The 17,269-nt window shown below is 37.5% G+C and overlaps 2 protein-coding genes across 2 annotated transcripts; both read right to left on the reverse strand.

Annotated features, from left to right (window-relative positions):
* Positions 1-1,182: 1,182 nt before the first annotated feature.
* On the reverse strand, positions 1,183-3,765 carry nkx2.1 (NK2 homeobox 1). The gene is given in 3 exon segments (XM_038293362.1): positions 1,183-2,400; positions 3,134-3,257; positions 3,259-3,765. Coding segments are annotated over 3 exon segments (1,050 nt in total). The 5' UTR covers positions 3,502-3,765; the 3' UTR covers positions 1,183-1,717.
* A 10,280-nt stretch (positions 3,766-14,045) lies between these two features.
* nkx2.9 (NK2 transcription factor related, locus 9 (Drosophila)) lies at positions 14,046-15,456 on the reverse strand. The gene is made up of 2 exons (XM_038293373.1): positions 15,265-15,456; positions 14,046-15,125 (listed from the first exon to the last, which is right to left on the reverse strand). Exons 1-2 carry the CDS (start codon positions 15,422-15,424, stop codon positions 14,539-14,541), a joined length of 747 nt encoding a protein of 248 aa, XP_038149301.1. The 5' UTR covers positions 15,425-15,456; the 3' UTR covers positions 14,046-14,538.
* Between the last annotated feature and the right edge of the window lie 1,813 nt (positions 15,457-17,269).

The raw sequence follows: 17,269 nt of genomic DNA on the forward strand, positions 1-17,269 counted from the left end.
ATAATAATAATAATAATAATAATAATAATAATAATAATAATAATAATAATAATAATAATAATAATAATAATAATAATAATAATAATAACAATAATAATACATGTACATTTTTGAATATTTTAACTTCAAATTTGAATTTTGGAGATATACCCTTATGTTAAGGCTTGCGCTCAGATGGACCCCTTCCTACCTGGCGGGGGGTGGGGGGGTTAAAGCCAGCTTAACTCACGTGTGCCTTGTGCCGCTTCTGAACATAAACAGCATAGTGTGGTTAAATCAGCAGCACAGACATAGAGAAGTCAGTAAATATCATATAGACCATATTACAGCATAGGCTGTACTGTGCTGAACGGATACCCAAATAACATAATGAAAAACAAACAAACAAAATAAAAGGCGATTGCTGAAGGAAACATGAATTCACTAAATCAAAAACAGCTTATTATAACCATATGGCAAAGTAACTAATTACAATTGCACCTATCATTTAAACACAAGTTGGTTAAAGGGCGTGGCTTAACTTTTATTTAACGAAAGAAAAGCAATAATTATTCAGGTTTGTTATCGTGACGATATAATTTATAGTCTAAATTGTGATTAAAACACAACAATAGTCAAAGAACGAAAGTTAAACAAAACGAGTGGCGTGAAGTCGCACCAATCGCCTTTCCTTTCAGATCCTCTGATTGATTATTGATGAAGCAGCTGATAAGGGCTCGCGCCGTCATTCGAGAATTCCGCGCGCTGTTTGGTCAGGGATTTCATCGATAAGCTGCCCTATGAGCAGCGCTTGTGTTTGATGTGAAGCTCCGAGAGACCTCGCCTCTCTGACTCAGTGAGTACACATTCGGAAAAAGAAGTGAAGAAAGGGGGAAAAAAGCAACACATAAAGGCTACAAAGTCGTTTACTCTGCGGGCCACGCGGGCGCAACCCTGTGAATAATTGAAAAATAAAAAAAAGAATCAATACAAAAAGGAGTGCTGATATCTAATATTGATTTTGTAATTTTCACACTGAAAAAAATCCTTATTTGATCAGCTTTGTTTGGAAATTAACGAAAAATTAAATTCTGCATCATACAATAATAATAATAATAATCTAATGTTTTCTTCAATATTTTTTTTCAGATAATGCCACAGCGCAGGTGCGAACTTATTTCACAAGAGAACAGTTTAGCTGTCTCGTTTCCATAATTTATTATTAAGACGGTTTTGTAGGTCAAATATCTATATAAGTTACAAAGAAATAAAACGTACAAATACCAATGAAACCACAACAAACTAGCAATAGCATCAAAAGGTTTGTACAACAAAGAGCTATGATTCAAACATTTTACAGAAATATACAAGCTAGAACTACGGCTTACATTAAATTCTATTAGAAAGAAGCAGATTGCATGTGTTTCTCTGCAGTCCAGACGTGCTTATGCGTCCTGCTCAGAGACAGGTGTCCCCTGGCTATTAGTCTACGGCAACAATCTTCTTTTGTCTCTTTATATAATTTACATAAATAAATCCCAGGACGTTCACATCCAGTTTATGAGGGACAAAAAAGTTTCTTCCATTTGAGTTTCCTTAGAATAAAAAGCTTCATCGGTTTCTCTCGGGGTTTTTCTTTTTTGTTCAAATTCGTGCATGTGTGCTGAAACATGTCTTATTTTACTTTAGAGGGAATATATATATATATTTTTTTTTTTATCATAGCCGGTGCTTCTTGTCACCACGTCCTGCCATACAACAGGGCCGAGCACTGTAAGGCCGAGCCGTACTCCGCTCCGGGGGAGTTAAGGTGGGAGAGGCCGGCCACCTGGCTCTGCAGAGACGGCGGGCTGGAGGAGTGTTGCCCCAAATCTGGGGAGTGACCCGTGCTTCCCACCTGCTGGCTCTGATGCTGGCTGAGCCCGGATGCGTTGTTGGACATGATCATAACATTGCCTCCCTGCTGGTGATGTGTTTGCGTGGAGGACGTGGGTGTGTGACCGCTGCCTTGACACGGCTTGCCGTCCTTTACCAACACAGGCACGGCCACCCTCCGAGGAGATTGCTGCTGCTGTTGCTGCTGCTGGCATGAGCCGCTCTCCTGCTGCATCTGCTGCTGCGACACTTTGTCTTTGGCCTGCCTCTTCATCTTGTAGCGGTGATTCTGGAACCAGATCTTCACCTGGGTCGGGGTCAGGTGAATCATGCTCGCTAGGTGCTCCCTCTCGGGCGCCGACAGGTATTTCTGCTGCTTGAAGCGGCGCTCCAGCTCGTAAACCTGCGCCTGTGAGAAAAGCACCCGTCTTTTTCTCCTCGGGGTGCTGGACAGGGAGCCCATGCCTTTGCCCACATCCGCCAGGGAACCGAGGCTACCCATGCTCCCCATGTTCATGCCGGACGAGGAGCCCATGAAGCGAGAAACTGGGGGAAAAGATTTGAACTTGAATTAAACACAAATCTTTATTAATACCATTTTTGGGAAAATGCGATCGATGTATATAAAAAAAAGAACTTATTTGCTATGGACTTATTTGTAGGGAAACTAAAATCACAGCGTAGCATTCTACTTTGGTTTACAAGTTAACTAGTTTAAAAATTTGGCTAATATTATGTGTTTAAATATATATACAAATACCATTATTAAGTTTTATCTGATTTTTAAAAGATAATTGGAGAGTTAAAATAACTCAGGTCGTTCATTTTAGATAAAAATAATATAGCAAAAACAGATTGAAACTGCTGCTGTATCCCTTTGGCTGTGGATCACGGAAAATAAATGTGCAAATATGCTTCTTTCTTTTTTATTTTATATTATACAGTCAAATAATGAAGCGCATTACATATTTATGATGATTGTCCATCTAGTTTTCTGGAATTATCAGCTAAATTACAATTTGTTAGGAGCGATTTTTCTTTTCTTTCTTTAAATATGCAGCGACCAAAAACAAAATGTTCATTTATCTCAGCGCTCGCGTGGAAATATTTGATGCGCTCCAGATGTTGCACTTGATGGAAAATGCTATATATATGAATGTAGGAGAATAAAAACCAATCTTAATAGGAGGATATAATATATTTAAACTCTATTTTATAGTGTCCACAAAATAAAATCTGATTTAAAGCGTAAAAACTGAGCAATGATGTGGATACTCACTGGTGGAGAAGCGCGGGTCGGGGTTGGCTCCGTACCAGCCGGTGGCCGCTGCGCTGCCCCTCATCCCATCCTGGTACGCCGGGAGCTCCCCCATGTTACCCAAGTTGCCGTTACAGTACCCCCCCCATGGCAGTGTGTGACAGCTGGGACACACCTGCCGCAGTCATATGGTAAGCCGCTGACACAGTCCCGTTGTGGCCCATGTGGTGCTGCTGCATCGCCGCCTGGGAGACCTGCGGCTGCCGGTAAGAAGCGAGAGGTGCCCCCAAGTTGTTATTCTCCATACTTACTTTCTTATAGCTCTCCTCAAGGGGACTCAAGATATCGGAAACAGAAAAAGGAGTCGTATGCTTAGGGCTCATCGACATTGTTCTGTGGCTTGGAGAGGGAGAAATTAGAAGGCAAGGCAATCTCTCCTTCTCTTCTCTCTCCCCCTTCTTTTTTTTTTTTTTTTTTTGGCCAAAGCCCCTCTGGTTCCTGTTGTCTCAACGTCGATCCTGGTAGATGAACACGTAGAAGAGCGCCTCAAGTCGCGCCTTTAATTGGATTGAGTGGGGAGCTCGGTGCTGGCTTTGGTTTGTTTTAGCCGGGTGCCAGGTTTAAGGCTACCATCAGAGGCGGGGCATAGCCAACAATACAAAAAAAGAAAGAGAGAAAAAAAAACAGCTCTCCCCTCCTAGCGTAATTTCACTTAGAAGACATGTGCTCCCCTCCCACTAACAATAACATAAGCGCCGCCGCACATGATCATAAGCGCTCATCCCCGGCGCTGCTGCGGGGCGGTTTCCGGGCGCTCCGGCTTCTGCATGCTGGAGTTTGCGACTTGCTGCTGTTTGCTTCCTGACCACAATGCACTTTATTAACTGTAGTGATGTTTACGAGGGCCTCTTGAAGGAAGGAGGCCTATACGGACTTGAGAGTTGGAGAACCACTCCTCGGTTGAACTACTGACTTTTAATGGCCATGAGAGGCCTCCAGTGATTACAGGATTGTTTGTGTTATGCCTTATCGTACTCAGACATGCAAAAGTGCACTTGCAGGGAAGGAAAAACACCAGATAAGTAAATAAATATACATCGGCGTGTTAAGTGGCTGCGTAGTGATTAACCCCTGAGTTATTTTTTTTCTCCCTTCTTGCGTTTGATGTCATTGGAGGAGAGCAGCGCGTTACCCAAATACAGATGCACACCCTTGTAAAAAGAGAGGGGAGAAAAATCTAGTCTGGCGGAAGGAGAGGCTCTCATGTGAAGTTAACAGTGTTCAAGTAGCTACTTTTCTGCAGCACAGGTCCAGGTAGCCCTGAGCACCGCGTCTTGCCTTAATGCTCAAGGATCGATTACAGTTTAACCCAATCATCTGCGCAATTTTACACAGAGGCACAGGAAACGGACTGTGCTTTGACTTCAACGGATTATTGTTATTATCAAAATATGAATCACGGCTTATAGCAGTAGGAAAAACAACCAAACAAAAATAAAGCTTTTTAAAATGACTTTAAACTGATTTTTATACTAACAGGATTTGACCGATGTGATGGAAAATCAAGAAGATATTTAGAAGTGAAATCATTTACCGAAACACACCTGTATGGTTTCAGGTGCTTCTCAAAAGATACTAAACCATTTTTAGGACATGAAATATCTACCTATTAGTTTAAAAATATTTTTTTAATGCATTTTAGTTTGTCAATTTAACATATCTGAAAACACTCATGATTTATTAAACATGGATATTTCATAAAATACTGTGTTTGAATTACAATTTATAGGGAAATTGTACAGCTCAAAACTTATGCACAACTTATTACTATTGAAAAATGATTTTGATGAAAAATATATCAAGAAAAAATAAAAATGCAAAGAAAAAACAGTTGGACATTTTCTAAAGCTTATGCATATTGTGATGTCATCAAAGGTATAGCAAAGAAAAAAAATGGATGTCTTTCTTAACGATTTACAACAAAGTAACAAAATAGCAAATCATATGTTGCTCTGTTGGTGACTAAGATAATTGGAATAATTTTATATTAAACTGTAAAAATGCTTTAAAGTTTAATTGCTAAAATTGATAAACTTCATCTTTATGTTGGGAACAAGTCCTGCATGAGCATTTTGTAAAGATTTTGTTTATATCATCTGTTGTTGTTATTACTAATTGTATGCTGTATCCAGTAATAAGTTGTGTTGTAAATCAAAGCATTACTTTAGTAAAAGTCAACAATTCCAAAAAGAACAGCTTAAGGATTTTGCTCTGGAGCCTGATATAAGCTGTGCTTTTTGTGCTGTAATATGGTATTTTAAATTAGTGGTCACTGGGAGTTAAACATTGTTGCTTAGAATGGTTTTATTTTTGTTCATTTTCCAGGTAGGTTTAGCTTATTGAGCAACAATGCAAAAGCTAGTCTCTTTGTGGGCAATTTGTAGAACCTATATTGATTTTAGCGTGTATCCATTCTTACCAATAATAGTGACAGAGCTATAAGATAGAAAACAAGGTGAGCTCATTCCACCTGAGGCAGCCATTGGTGAACATTACATCTTGATTGTAGTTGTCGGGGTTACTATATATATTCTACCTTAGAATAGATTTAATTTCTACTGTTGTTTTGATGTTTTCTTCACTTTAGAAGAGACAATAAGAAAGATCAGCAGCAAACAATATGTTTCTTTTTTAATTTGGTTGATTACATTCCAGTACTTTAATATTTATATCAAATATACTACATATTTATATTTATGTTAGACCCATTTTTATTGGTTTCACTATTTGTTTTGTCCATCTAATATTTCATGCATTCTTTTATCTTAATTAGTGATTTATTATGCATTGTTTTCTTTTCCTGAATCCTACATATTTATTTTTGAGTTTATTTTATTATGCATGATATATTATATAACGGATGTATAGGGCCTATATTGTTTTTTACTAAATACAGTTATCAAACAAAGTTTTTTAAGATACCCAGTGAAAAACAATGTTTCAAGGATTTGGATTGGGTGAAACCTATTATCTAGGGGTCAACCTTCAGAGCAGCAGATTTCTCCAAGGCTGCACCTTGGAGAAATTGCAGCAGCACAGCGTCTTCTGGTGGCAGCTTGTCTCATCAGACCCTCAGTGACCTGTTTGACTCCAAAGGAAATTTTATCACAGAAAGATACGCTTTAAGTATACAATCTAGGCAACCAAGAGCCAGAGTATGCATCAGTAAGAGTGCGCTGTCTGCAGTATCCTTTAGTCAGGGAGTTATCCAGCCTCCGATAACTATCAGTCATGTCACTTTTTCTTTTTTTTTATCCTGCAGAGCCAATCTTTAATTAAGCACCATGGCTAAACATATTGTTTTTGCACATCAGCCAAAGCACTGGTACATAACTTGCAGCCAGCAAATGAAATTACAGCATCTCCATACATCCACGCTAAAGCTTGCATATGCATTCCTTAATTAAAGAATTCTGCAAGACATTCTTAATCATCTAAATCACTACCGTTCCTGTGCTCCACTACGCGCTCATTATGGCCAATTAGCAGCAATTAGTCCAAATGTTCCCGCTAATTTCTCAGAATAATGAAACATCAAGAAAGTGGTGAATGTGAGCCTTTGTTATCGAGGCCACAAGTTGCAGTTACTCAGCTGATTGGTACATGATATGACCCCTGAAAAAATAAACAAAAGCAAGAAGTAGAAAAGAAGAGGACTTATTTTATTCAGAAATCACTGATTTAGTTGATATTATGGTGTAGATCCACAGTAAGTTCCACAATATAAAACATCTTACAATATGCTTCTTATTCATCTTTAAAGCATGATGTGTGTGGATTTAAGCTGATACTATTTAATTAAAGCTGTATTCAATATTTTAAAATCACCGCTCTTGGGCTATTAAAACATGATCTTTCATACTCAAATGTTTTCTCTGGACAGTTTTAGTTCAATTTGTTAGAGGTGGACTTACGGAAAATTTTAAGTCTTGGTTCTTATTAGTCAATATTTAAACAAAACATCTTTTTTGGCATTAACATACATAATTACTGTACAACACATTATGTCTAAAAAATATTAATTCTCCTGATTTTTAGGCTTTGCTGCCCAGTAGATCAAGCAGATTGAGGAACTGCATTACAAAAATCAAGGAACCTTGATTTTTGTAATGCAATTAGCAGCTTTGATCAGTTTGCATTTGTCTGATCCACAGTATATGATAGAAACTTTTTAAACTGCATGAATCATTTGAAGTCTAAATCTAAGCATTTCAATCATCCTGCCATGGGACCTTTGAGCAAATGTCCATATATTAAGTGTTCAGGATTATGTCACTTTTAGGACTCCCACTTCAGCAGCACCAAGGCTCTTAATGACATGTTGTTTTGGGGTTAAACACCCCCCCTTGTGGATCATTTAAGTCTCTCCACCAGTTGAACTCAGTTTCTTTTATGTCTAGTTTCTTGTATAATGAGTGTTATTCCACCATCTAGTGGGGAATACGGGGACTGGGAAAAGTCATAGTAGGCCTACTATGAAATTGTCAAATAACAAACAAATTAAACAGACAAAAGGATTTGGCTATTTTTAAATGTCTGTTTTAAATGGCTCCCTTTCACTTTCTGTGATACTATTAAAACAATCAGTATTTAACCAATAAAATTGGTGCAATTACGTGCATACATTTTATTTTAAAGTAGAAAATATTTGTCTGTTACTTAAAGAGGTTTCAGGATCAAGACAAACAAACTAAAAACTTTTGGGGAGCTAAGATCTGCTGTTCATCAGCAATCACTACAGATGTTAACTTTGCAAGCTCACTATTATGCTCACTAATTTGATGTCAGCACTGTTCCTAAACTCTACTTAAAACTGGATTCTTGAAAACAAAATTTTCCTCCAACTCAGAGCCTTCTCAACCAGCAGTCTAATGAAAGTGATAATTTCATTAATAATTCAACCAAAATCACCTTATAACTTCCTCACTGCAAAAAAAAAAAAAAACAATTTTTTTGAACCAGTGCTTTTAAACCGAAGTTGCTACAAAATATCAAAATAGGTCATGTGACTGAAAATTAACACATTTTCAGTTGAACTGATATTATTTAAATGAGTGAAATAAATTTATTTCAGACAGTTAACAAATAATAAAAATAATAGATAAATCAATTTCAGAAAATATTTCTATCAAGCATGTAGAACACAAAAAATTGATTGGTTACAGGTTGAACATTAATTTTCAGTTCCAAATAAATGTACAGTAATGGGTGTTATGAGCCGGTCCAAAGCAGACGCAGCCTTTGCTGCTAAGAAGGAGAATCTCTAATTTGGGCCATTGACCTGCATACCACTTGAGAAACTCGTAATATCTTAATAACCCTTACACAGTTCTACAGCTTACCCTTGATCCATTTTATAAATAGTTTTACTAGATTGTAGTTTTCTCTAAACAAAACCTCTCTTGTAAATCACAGTCATTTAAGATTAACTCGGAAATGCGTTATCAGAACTCTGGAAATGAAGTCATACCATACCTATTTTATTAATGAAGCACATTTGACACCCAATAGGACTAAAGTGCTATACAAAGATTTTCTCCCGCTTAGGGTCGCGGTAGGACCGGTGCTCATCTCCGGCACTCTATGGACAAGAGGCGGGGTAAAACCTGGACAGGTCAGCAATCTGTCATAGGGCAACACAGGGACACACAAACTATGCACACTCACACCTAAGGAGAATCTAGAGAAGCAAATTAACTTAACAGTCATGGTTTTTGGACTGTGGGAGGAAGCTGGAGTACCCGGAGAGAACCCACGCAAGCTGAGGGAGAACATGCAAACTCTATGCAGAAAGACCCCGGGTCAGGAATCAAACCAAGAACCTTCTTGCTTTAAGACAACAGTGCTAATAATGATAATAATGAATTTTATTTGTAACGCACTTTACATTTGAATTCAAATCTCAAAGTGCTACAGTTCAAAAAGGGAAAAATAAAACAAAGGTTAAAAGACCATAACAATAAAAACAGAGTACAAGACAATCATTAAAAGCAGTGCTGCAACTAGGTCCACCGTGAAGCTCTCATAGACAGTCCTACTGTCACCTTGCTAATTGCACACTCCCTAAAATCTTGCAACATCTTTAGCATTGTGCTGTATGATAAAACTGCACCTTTCAGAGTTGCCTTTTATTGTGGACAGTCTGAGGCACACCTAATCATGGTGTCTAATCAGCATCATTATATGGCACACCTGTGAGGTGGGATGGATTATCTCAGCAAAGGGGAAGTGCTGACTTTCAAAGATTTATGCTCTGTTCAAAAACCTAGGACGTGTCCTAGGAAGGCCAGATTCAAAGGAAAATTACGTCATAGCGCGGCGCCGTGGTCTGGTCGGATTCCAAGAGTCCTTGTTATGCGGCCTTAAAATGCGTCCTTCTTTTTGCCCGATTTGAAGGACGGGTCCGATGTATCCTCGGTATCCTTGGATATCCCAGGATTCATTGCGAGACCAAGCAAGCCGTGATCAGAGGAAAGGTTACTTGGCGCCGAACAGTGGTGAATATTGGAAGTTCAGTTTAATATGATACAAGTCTGTGAATAGTTCCGTCTGAAATGAATGAAAAAAGTTGTTTTAATGATCATTGAGTCAGATATGTGGCGGTGATGTTTGATTTATTTAAAGGTTTTAATCTGTTACTGTGTAAATGGGTTTGGCTGTAATTTAAGGAAAGATTCTAATATATCTGCAGAGTGAGACCTACAAATCTGATAGGAGTTTAATTTTTTTATTGCTGTTTTGCACAATATGCTTAACTAAATATTTTTTTGTTGTTGAATATTAGAGATTTTGCAGATATATTTTGTACATACATTGTTTAGATTTACTTATATCTTTCTACCCCTTTTATTGAATAGAAAATCCCTTCATTGTCCCACAATGGGCAAATTTACAGCAGCAGAAAGATTATTGAAAATGGTCACACAAATGTGGACCTTAGAAAAATGTATAAGAATAACATAACAGCGAAGAGTTAAAATACAAAAAATAAAACTCTGTAAAGTGTTTTAACAATATAAAACTGGAGAATAAATAACCAATATGCAGCTATGGACATTTTTACAGTAATGGATATTTGAAAATAGCAGTAACATCAGAGATGTGCAAAATGACAGCAGCAGGTTATTTAACTGACTAAGGTTTCTATCATTACATTTGATTTTATTTGTTCCTGCTCCCGGTGGTTGGAACCTTTATTCCACTCTGGATTCTCGTGAGTGTAGTCTTTGTTCACTTTATAATAAAACATAAATGAATAAATAAACAAACAGTTTTGAAAACCTCGGTATTCATTCTTTTACTGCTTTGTGTGTCAACTTTCACGGTTGCTAAGCAACAGAGCATACGGCGGTAAAACCCGCCGAAGGGTAGACCTGTTTGAATTCACAGCCAAAACACTTCCGGTCTCCTTATTTTCACGGACTTCGAAGGAAGTCAAGGATGGTTTGTGTAAAATAAAATTTATGTTTCAGTTCCCCTCATGAAAAATGGGAGCAAAACCAAAAGAGTTGCGTTTATATTTTTGTTGAGTGTATGACCAATAAACTTGATTTCTTAGAGTAGAAGAACAAATTGGGTCTTTGTGGGAAAGAATTTATAAATAGTAAATGGCCTGTTCTTATATAGAACTTTTTCAAGTCAGAGGACTTGACCAAAGTGGTTTACTATTCAGGCTTTAACCCTTCACAGATGCACACTGATGGTGGCACTGGAAAAACCATCTACAAATAAGTAAAAATATCTTAAGTGTATTTACCCTTAATTTGAGCAGAAAAATGAGATAGTTTGCCAATGGAATGAGTATTTTTATTCTTAAAATAAGATAATTAGATAATATGCACTTGAAATAAGACAATGCAATTTTTTTTCTTATTTTAAGTGTAAATTATCTTGTTCCATTGGCAGAATGTCTCTTTTACCTCCTCAATCCAAGAATAAATGCATTTATTTTAAGAAAAAATGACTTATCTAGATTTAGATTTTTTCCAGTGGGCAAACTACATTGTAGCCACAGCTGCCTTGGGGCTCTCTGAAAGAAGCGATTGTATTTATTGCAAAAAATGTGAAGTGAACAGGGTGAACAGTCCATATGCTCATCTTAAGTATTTGTCCAATGTTAAACAACAGCGAGCTGCAACACATGCAATTTTCAAAGGGAAACACAAAAAATAATTTTGTGTCCTTATTGAATAACACAGAATATGTTTAATCAGTTTAAGCCTTACTTATCAGATGACTGGTGCATGAGCAATGCCTTGGTTATGACACTGATGTGAGCAATTCATATTTTTTCCTTTAAGTAGTATGATTTAAGAGTATAGGAGTATTAAGTGGGTAAAAATATCTAGATTTGTTACATAAACACCTGTAATTGGTTTTCAGTTTGGGAGTTGTTGGAGTAACCAAATAATGGCAGGTGGATGACAGGATAATTTAGATAATGATTATATATTTTCCTTAAAGTATTACATGAGAGATACACAAGGAAACAATAGAAAAATGCTGCAGAAGGAGAAACTGCTCAAAGTCAGTGTTCAGACTGAGGAGGGGCTTTTCTGGATCAGGTAAGAACAATTAACACAATGTGAAGCAGCTGATTGGGGACATAATCAGAATTAATTATTGGAAATTGATAATAGCACAAATTATATTGGAGAAAACAGTCAGGCTTGGAGCTAACAGAAGACTATTAATAAAAAAAACTTTGGTCATCATTACAAACTGTAAACCACAATTAAAAAACTTTCTCCATGGGCCACAACTCAACCAACTGTATCCCCTGACTTCCAATAAAGTAATAATTTTAAATGTAAACCATAATTGCTTTTAAATCCTTCCCTTCTAAGAAGGTTTTATTTAAAATCAATGCTTATCTTTTTTTCCTGGTTGTATATAATGTGACTTTGAGGCACACTAAAAAAAATGGGAAAAACTAGAAAATGTGCCATTTAAGACAACAAATGTGTGTTTGGGAGGGATTCTTATGGCATTCCTTCCTGTACTTAAAGTGGAAATTGAACTTTGTAAACATTCAAACTTTTATAAATATGGCACAATGAGGAGCTGAAGATGTATCACCATCACACATTGAAAAGAGTAAAAATAGAGAGTTTAAAAAGTCTCCAAAGCAAACTATTTGTACAGTAAAGCTAAAATTCTAGCTTAAAAAACTGTTATAAAAGGTTGATCAGTCCTAATATTTTAAACCTATTTTGCAGGTGTGCCAATAATTAAGAAGAGAGCTGCAAATAAAGACTCCGGAGTAGCAATTTAAAGGTCAATTTCACTAAATTATTTACTGAGTTTAATCTGTATTGTAATTACAGCACAAGTTATGTCTAAAAACTTTACCAAACACCTTCTGAGGCCTAGTAAATGTGGGTCTTCTAACTTTGTGGGATGCCCAGAGCCAGCCAGTGAGTAAAACTAAAGGATGGGCAGACCAATACAAGCCAGTCCCCATTCAGACAATTCTTCTGACTAACTTAAAAAACCAATGGCAACCTCTAAAAGCCTGTCTTTGTCACTCTTAAACCCCCAAGATGCTCTAAAACACCATTGTGTGGTCAAAGCTCATAAATTTGTCGCAGGGACTGATTAAACATCACGAGAATTGAAACACTAAAGATTTTGTCTCAGTCCCCTTTGGTGGAGGTACAATGGTCCATTCAGGGGGAGACACCCGGACAAAGAAAGCGTTTAAGGGGAGATGCTGCAAGCTGAGGGGTTCAGTCAGTCCCCTCCATATGTAATGCAAGGTGGCCCCAGTGATGGGGACAAAGGGCCAGGTGACAGGGACGATGAGCTTCGGGGTCACAGGACGAGCAAACAACATTATAGGGGGCGTGGAAGTGCACGGGCCCCCCAGGCACTGACATGATTTTAAACACATAGACATATTTTTCATTTTGGGCCAATGATCAGGGAAGTCTTGCTTCCATGAGGCTGCTGACAGAGGAGTTTTACATCTAAGCTGTGCTGGTTCCATAATTAACCTATATAGAGTCATCAAAATTTCTAATTCCACCTTCTGCTGATCTTATGCAGCAGTTTTTGAGCTGCAGGATAAAACATTTAAGTTTCAAGCTGGGAATTAAACGCATCCAACTCAACATTGTAAGTTAACCATACCACCCACTGTTTACCTAATCCGGCAGGAAGGGGCATGTAAAAAATAAAACAAGAATAACTGTTATTAAATGATAACAAATATATGGAAAAAGTTCAGTTTTCTTTATCTTTTTATGGTTATAAGAAGCACAAGCCAACATTTACAGAAAGTGCCAATAGCTGCATTTAGCTTACTTTCATCAGAATAACAAAACATAACAGAATAAGCGAAGGACCCCCTGGCCTCAGACCCCAACGTGGGGCTTTGATAAAAGAGGCTGCCTTTCTCATGCTTAACCAAATCCAGTCCTTTAGAGGAGATGTTTGCTCAGCTTTTGGCTGCATAATTAGCTTTTTTAGCTTTTACATTAACCTGAAACCTTCTTAAATTCTTTCTTAAACAGCAAGGATTTACTCTATTTATATGCATTTTAGAACTGACACAAATTAAAAATATATAGTATAACTATCAATAAACACAATTGATATAATGATTTTTTTTTAAATGCATCTATTAAATATAAAACTAGACAGATAAGAGTAAAAGATGTTTAAATGAGGAAAAACTACATATGCACTTTAACTAAATTAAATGAATAAATTTTATGTAATGTTAAGGTATGCATTAACATTTTTCAAAATAATAAATATTTCCAGCTTTGGAAATAAATCTAGTCAAAAAATATGTTTTAATATGAGAAAATTAAGCAAAATATGCCTGGTCATTAAGATCCAATATCACAGCTGGTTTACATGGGAAAGTAGCAGAATACTCAAAAATGAATTATTCCAAAATAGAAGGGTTTATTCATAAAATTTTTTGCAACATGATGAAACAGTTTAAACTTTAAAGGCAGTTCAAAGGAAGACAAAATAAAATAAAATAACTAAATATTACATTTTCCTTTATACAATGACACTACAGGCTGATTTCTTCATATAGGATGAACCACTCTTTAACTACTGAAATGCGTAAAGTTATATATACACATAATTAAAAACATATAAAGATGGGAAGAGAAAAACAATACAAAATGCATTATCACTTTAAAAATCTCCTACAGTACAAGAGTATCAAAGAAAGATCTTTCATCATTTATATAAAAATAACCCCAACACCAAACATATTCCAACAAAATGTGCAAAATAGTATTTGTTCTAAAATCTAAATGTTTAAGTAGCTCAAAAAATGTTTTAAACATTTAGAAAACATTTGATGCCATTCTAAATGAGTATGTGCTTCTTTATGAGGAGCCTCATTTCAGAGGATTAAAGGGAACCGAGTCGCTCCAAAAGTCCCTCCAAGCAAACCTGGAGGCCGCCGCAGCTGGAAAGTGCTGTTGGTACCGGGGAGGAAGAGGTGCAGTGGAGGGGTGCTGGAGTGGAGGGAAAGCTAAGTGGAAGGAAGCTGCCTGAGGATGAGGAGGAGCAGGAGAGGTTAAGCAGCCCACTTTCTCCGTTTCAATAAAGCAGGTGTGAAACGGCTTCCCGTCCCGGACCAGAATCGGAACAACAACCCTGCGCAGCAGCGGAGGCTGCGGTATGTCTGCGTCCGGAGGCAGCGCGCCTTCTGCCCGGCCTCTCTTCATCTTGTAGCGGTGGTTCTGGAACCAGATCTTGACCTGGGTCGGTGTGAGGTTGAGGAGCCGTGCCAGCTGCTCCCTCTCCGGTCCGGACAGGTAGCGCTGCTGGCGAAAGCGTCTCTCCAGCTCCAGAGTTTGGGCTTTGGAGAACAAGACGCGGCGCTTCTTGCTCTTCTTGATCCTCTCTGGCTCCAAATCAAGGGACGAATCATCCGGCTTGGTTGAGTCGGGGGACAGTTCCAAATTGCCTTCATCAGAAGCTATGGTGGAAAACAGAAATACATATTTTTGAAAACATTGCGTAAAATAATGTTTTACTTTTTTGATAGATTGTTGGAATCCTTATAATTAAATATAAACACTGCATGCATTTGCCTGTAAAATCAACCATGCACTTACACATGCTGGGGCTCCGATCACACTCGACCCAGGAGGTGTATGGTGAGCTGGAGGAGCAGGAGGAGTGAACCGAAGAGGACCGCGGCGCAGCCTCCGCCTCCTTCTCAGGTAAATCCAGGATGCTCCTGACGGAGAAACTGAACCTGTTCGGTGCAGTCATCGCGTACAATCGGGTATAATCCTGTGTTTTCTCCCCTTAAGATGGAAGAGAGCTCTCAAAGTTAATCTGTCCCACTTCGCTGCAGCGTTCAAACAACAATCCGTGCGCCTGGCACAGTGTGTACAAACAGAACTCTCCATGCGCGCCTCCTGTTAGCCTATATAGCCTCCTCCTCCGCTCAGCACCTGAATGGCTGGAGTGCTGTCACCAATGATGGCTGGGTGTGGACTTTAAAAAAAAGAAAAGAAAAACTACACAAAGAACCAAGGAAACACTCGTCATCATTACAGATTCGTCCCGTATCGTCCAACTGAGAAACAGATAATGGTAATTGTTGGAGCTGAATCACGTCTTGGGTGGCAACTGACAACAGAGGCTGTCCCATCATCAAACTGCCCTCCCTCCTCCTCCATGCCCCTTCACTCTGTCCCCCTTCTCCTGCTCTTGTCCAAACAACGTGTCCAATATTTGCATACAAAGTGAACAATTAGCGTGATGCCCGCAGAGTTGGTTTAACTAATGCGCCACTAATGTGCGGATCGCTTGCAGCGTGAGAAGTTTGGAGCTTTATGGACGCTGGAGGATTCCCAAACACTCCAGTAGGGATGCCCTCTCTCTTTCTCTGCCTTTTTCAGGATAAAGTGTAATTTCATGCGAGAATAAACTCTTATTACAAACGTTTTTGGCTATTTGGCTTCATATATGTGTTTTTTTTTAAATAGTTTTGATTGTTAAATTAAAATTATTTACATAAAAAGCAATATATGACTGAATGGACTGCCTTCCCGCCAACCACAGGACGTCTTTTTTTTTATATATATATATATATATATATATGTGATGTCGGTTTGTTCTTGTCTTTACTCATGGCTGCGGTAAAAAACTATATATTTTTTGCCAACAGACAGAACAAAATATTATAATTCACCAAATAGCTATAAAATTAGTTTAATTATCTTATCTTTAAAATAGTTGTACTTAAATTGATTAGTTTAAGTATTCAAAGAGATCTGCTATTGTTCCAATATTACTGTTCTAAATTAGATCACATTTAAAAAGAAATATTTAACAGGTTTTATTAATCAAAATGCTAAATCCATGCTTAACTCTATTAAGAGTCTAAATGTTCCCAAAGTAAAACCTGCCAGATCAGACTGCTCATATGTGGAGACATTTTATGGATGTAGGGGGTCTTTCCAACTACAACAGACCGGTGGGATCGTGTTGGCTGCAGAATCACATGACACAGGTCCCATTTTAAAAATCCGCAGGGTTTAACTTGCAGTTAGTGAGCCAGTGATACCTTTTAGGCGGAAACAAACATACCATTGTGCTCTAGACTTGATTAATTTAATATATTAGATAGTACATTAATTTCTAATATTTAGTATTATTAATAGGCTACCACACGTGTGTCTACTCATCAGCCCTATGTTGGCTGCTATATTCTATAGATTACATGAAAATAAATTACCTACAGTTTAGTTGAATCCCGTTGTTCCTAATCATTAATTTGTCATACGCATAATTATAATAAACCATTGCTTTAATTAAACCAAAGATAATAACATTTAATTAATTAGTTTAGTAATTTTTGTGTCTATAGACGTCTTTAAATTTCTGATTCAGATCGGACAGTAGATGCGGCTTATTTACAATTTTATTAGGACTTTATCAACATGTGCGGCCTAATTAGAACTTAATTTTATTAAGTTGAAAATAAAGTTTCTCCATTAAACCACTATATAACCTTTAACTTATTTTTAACCTTTAACTTCCCTTAGCAAAAAGTAGTTTATTCAAGTATACCGTACTAAACGTGCACTAATTTCATACTTAAAATCA

The sequence above is a fragment of the Cyprinodon tularosa genome, unplaced genomic scaffold, assembly GCF_016077235.1.
Source record: "Cyprinodon tularosa strain WSP-4 unplaced genomic scaffold, ASM1607723v1 ctg325, whole genome shotgun sequence".
Lineage (NCBI taxonomy): Eukaryota > Metazoa > Chordata > Actinopteri > Cyprinodontiformes > Cyprinodontidae > Cyprinodon > Cyprinodon tularosa.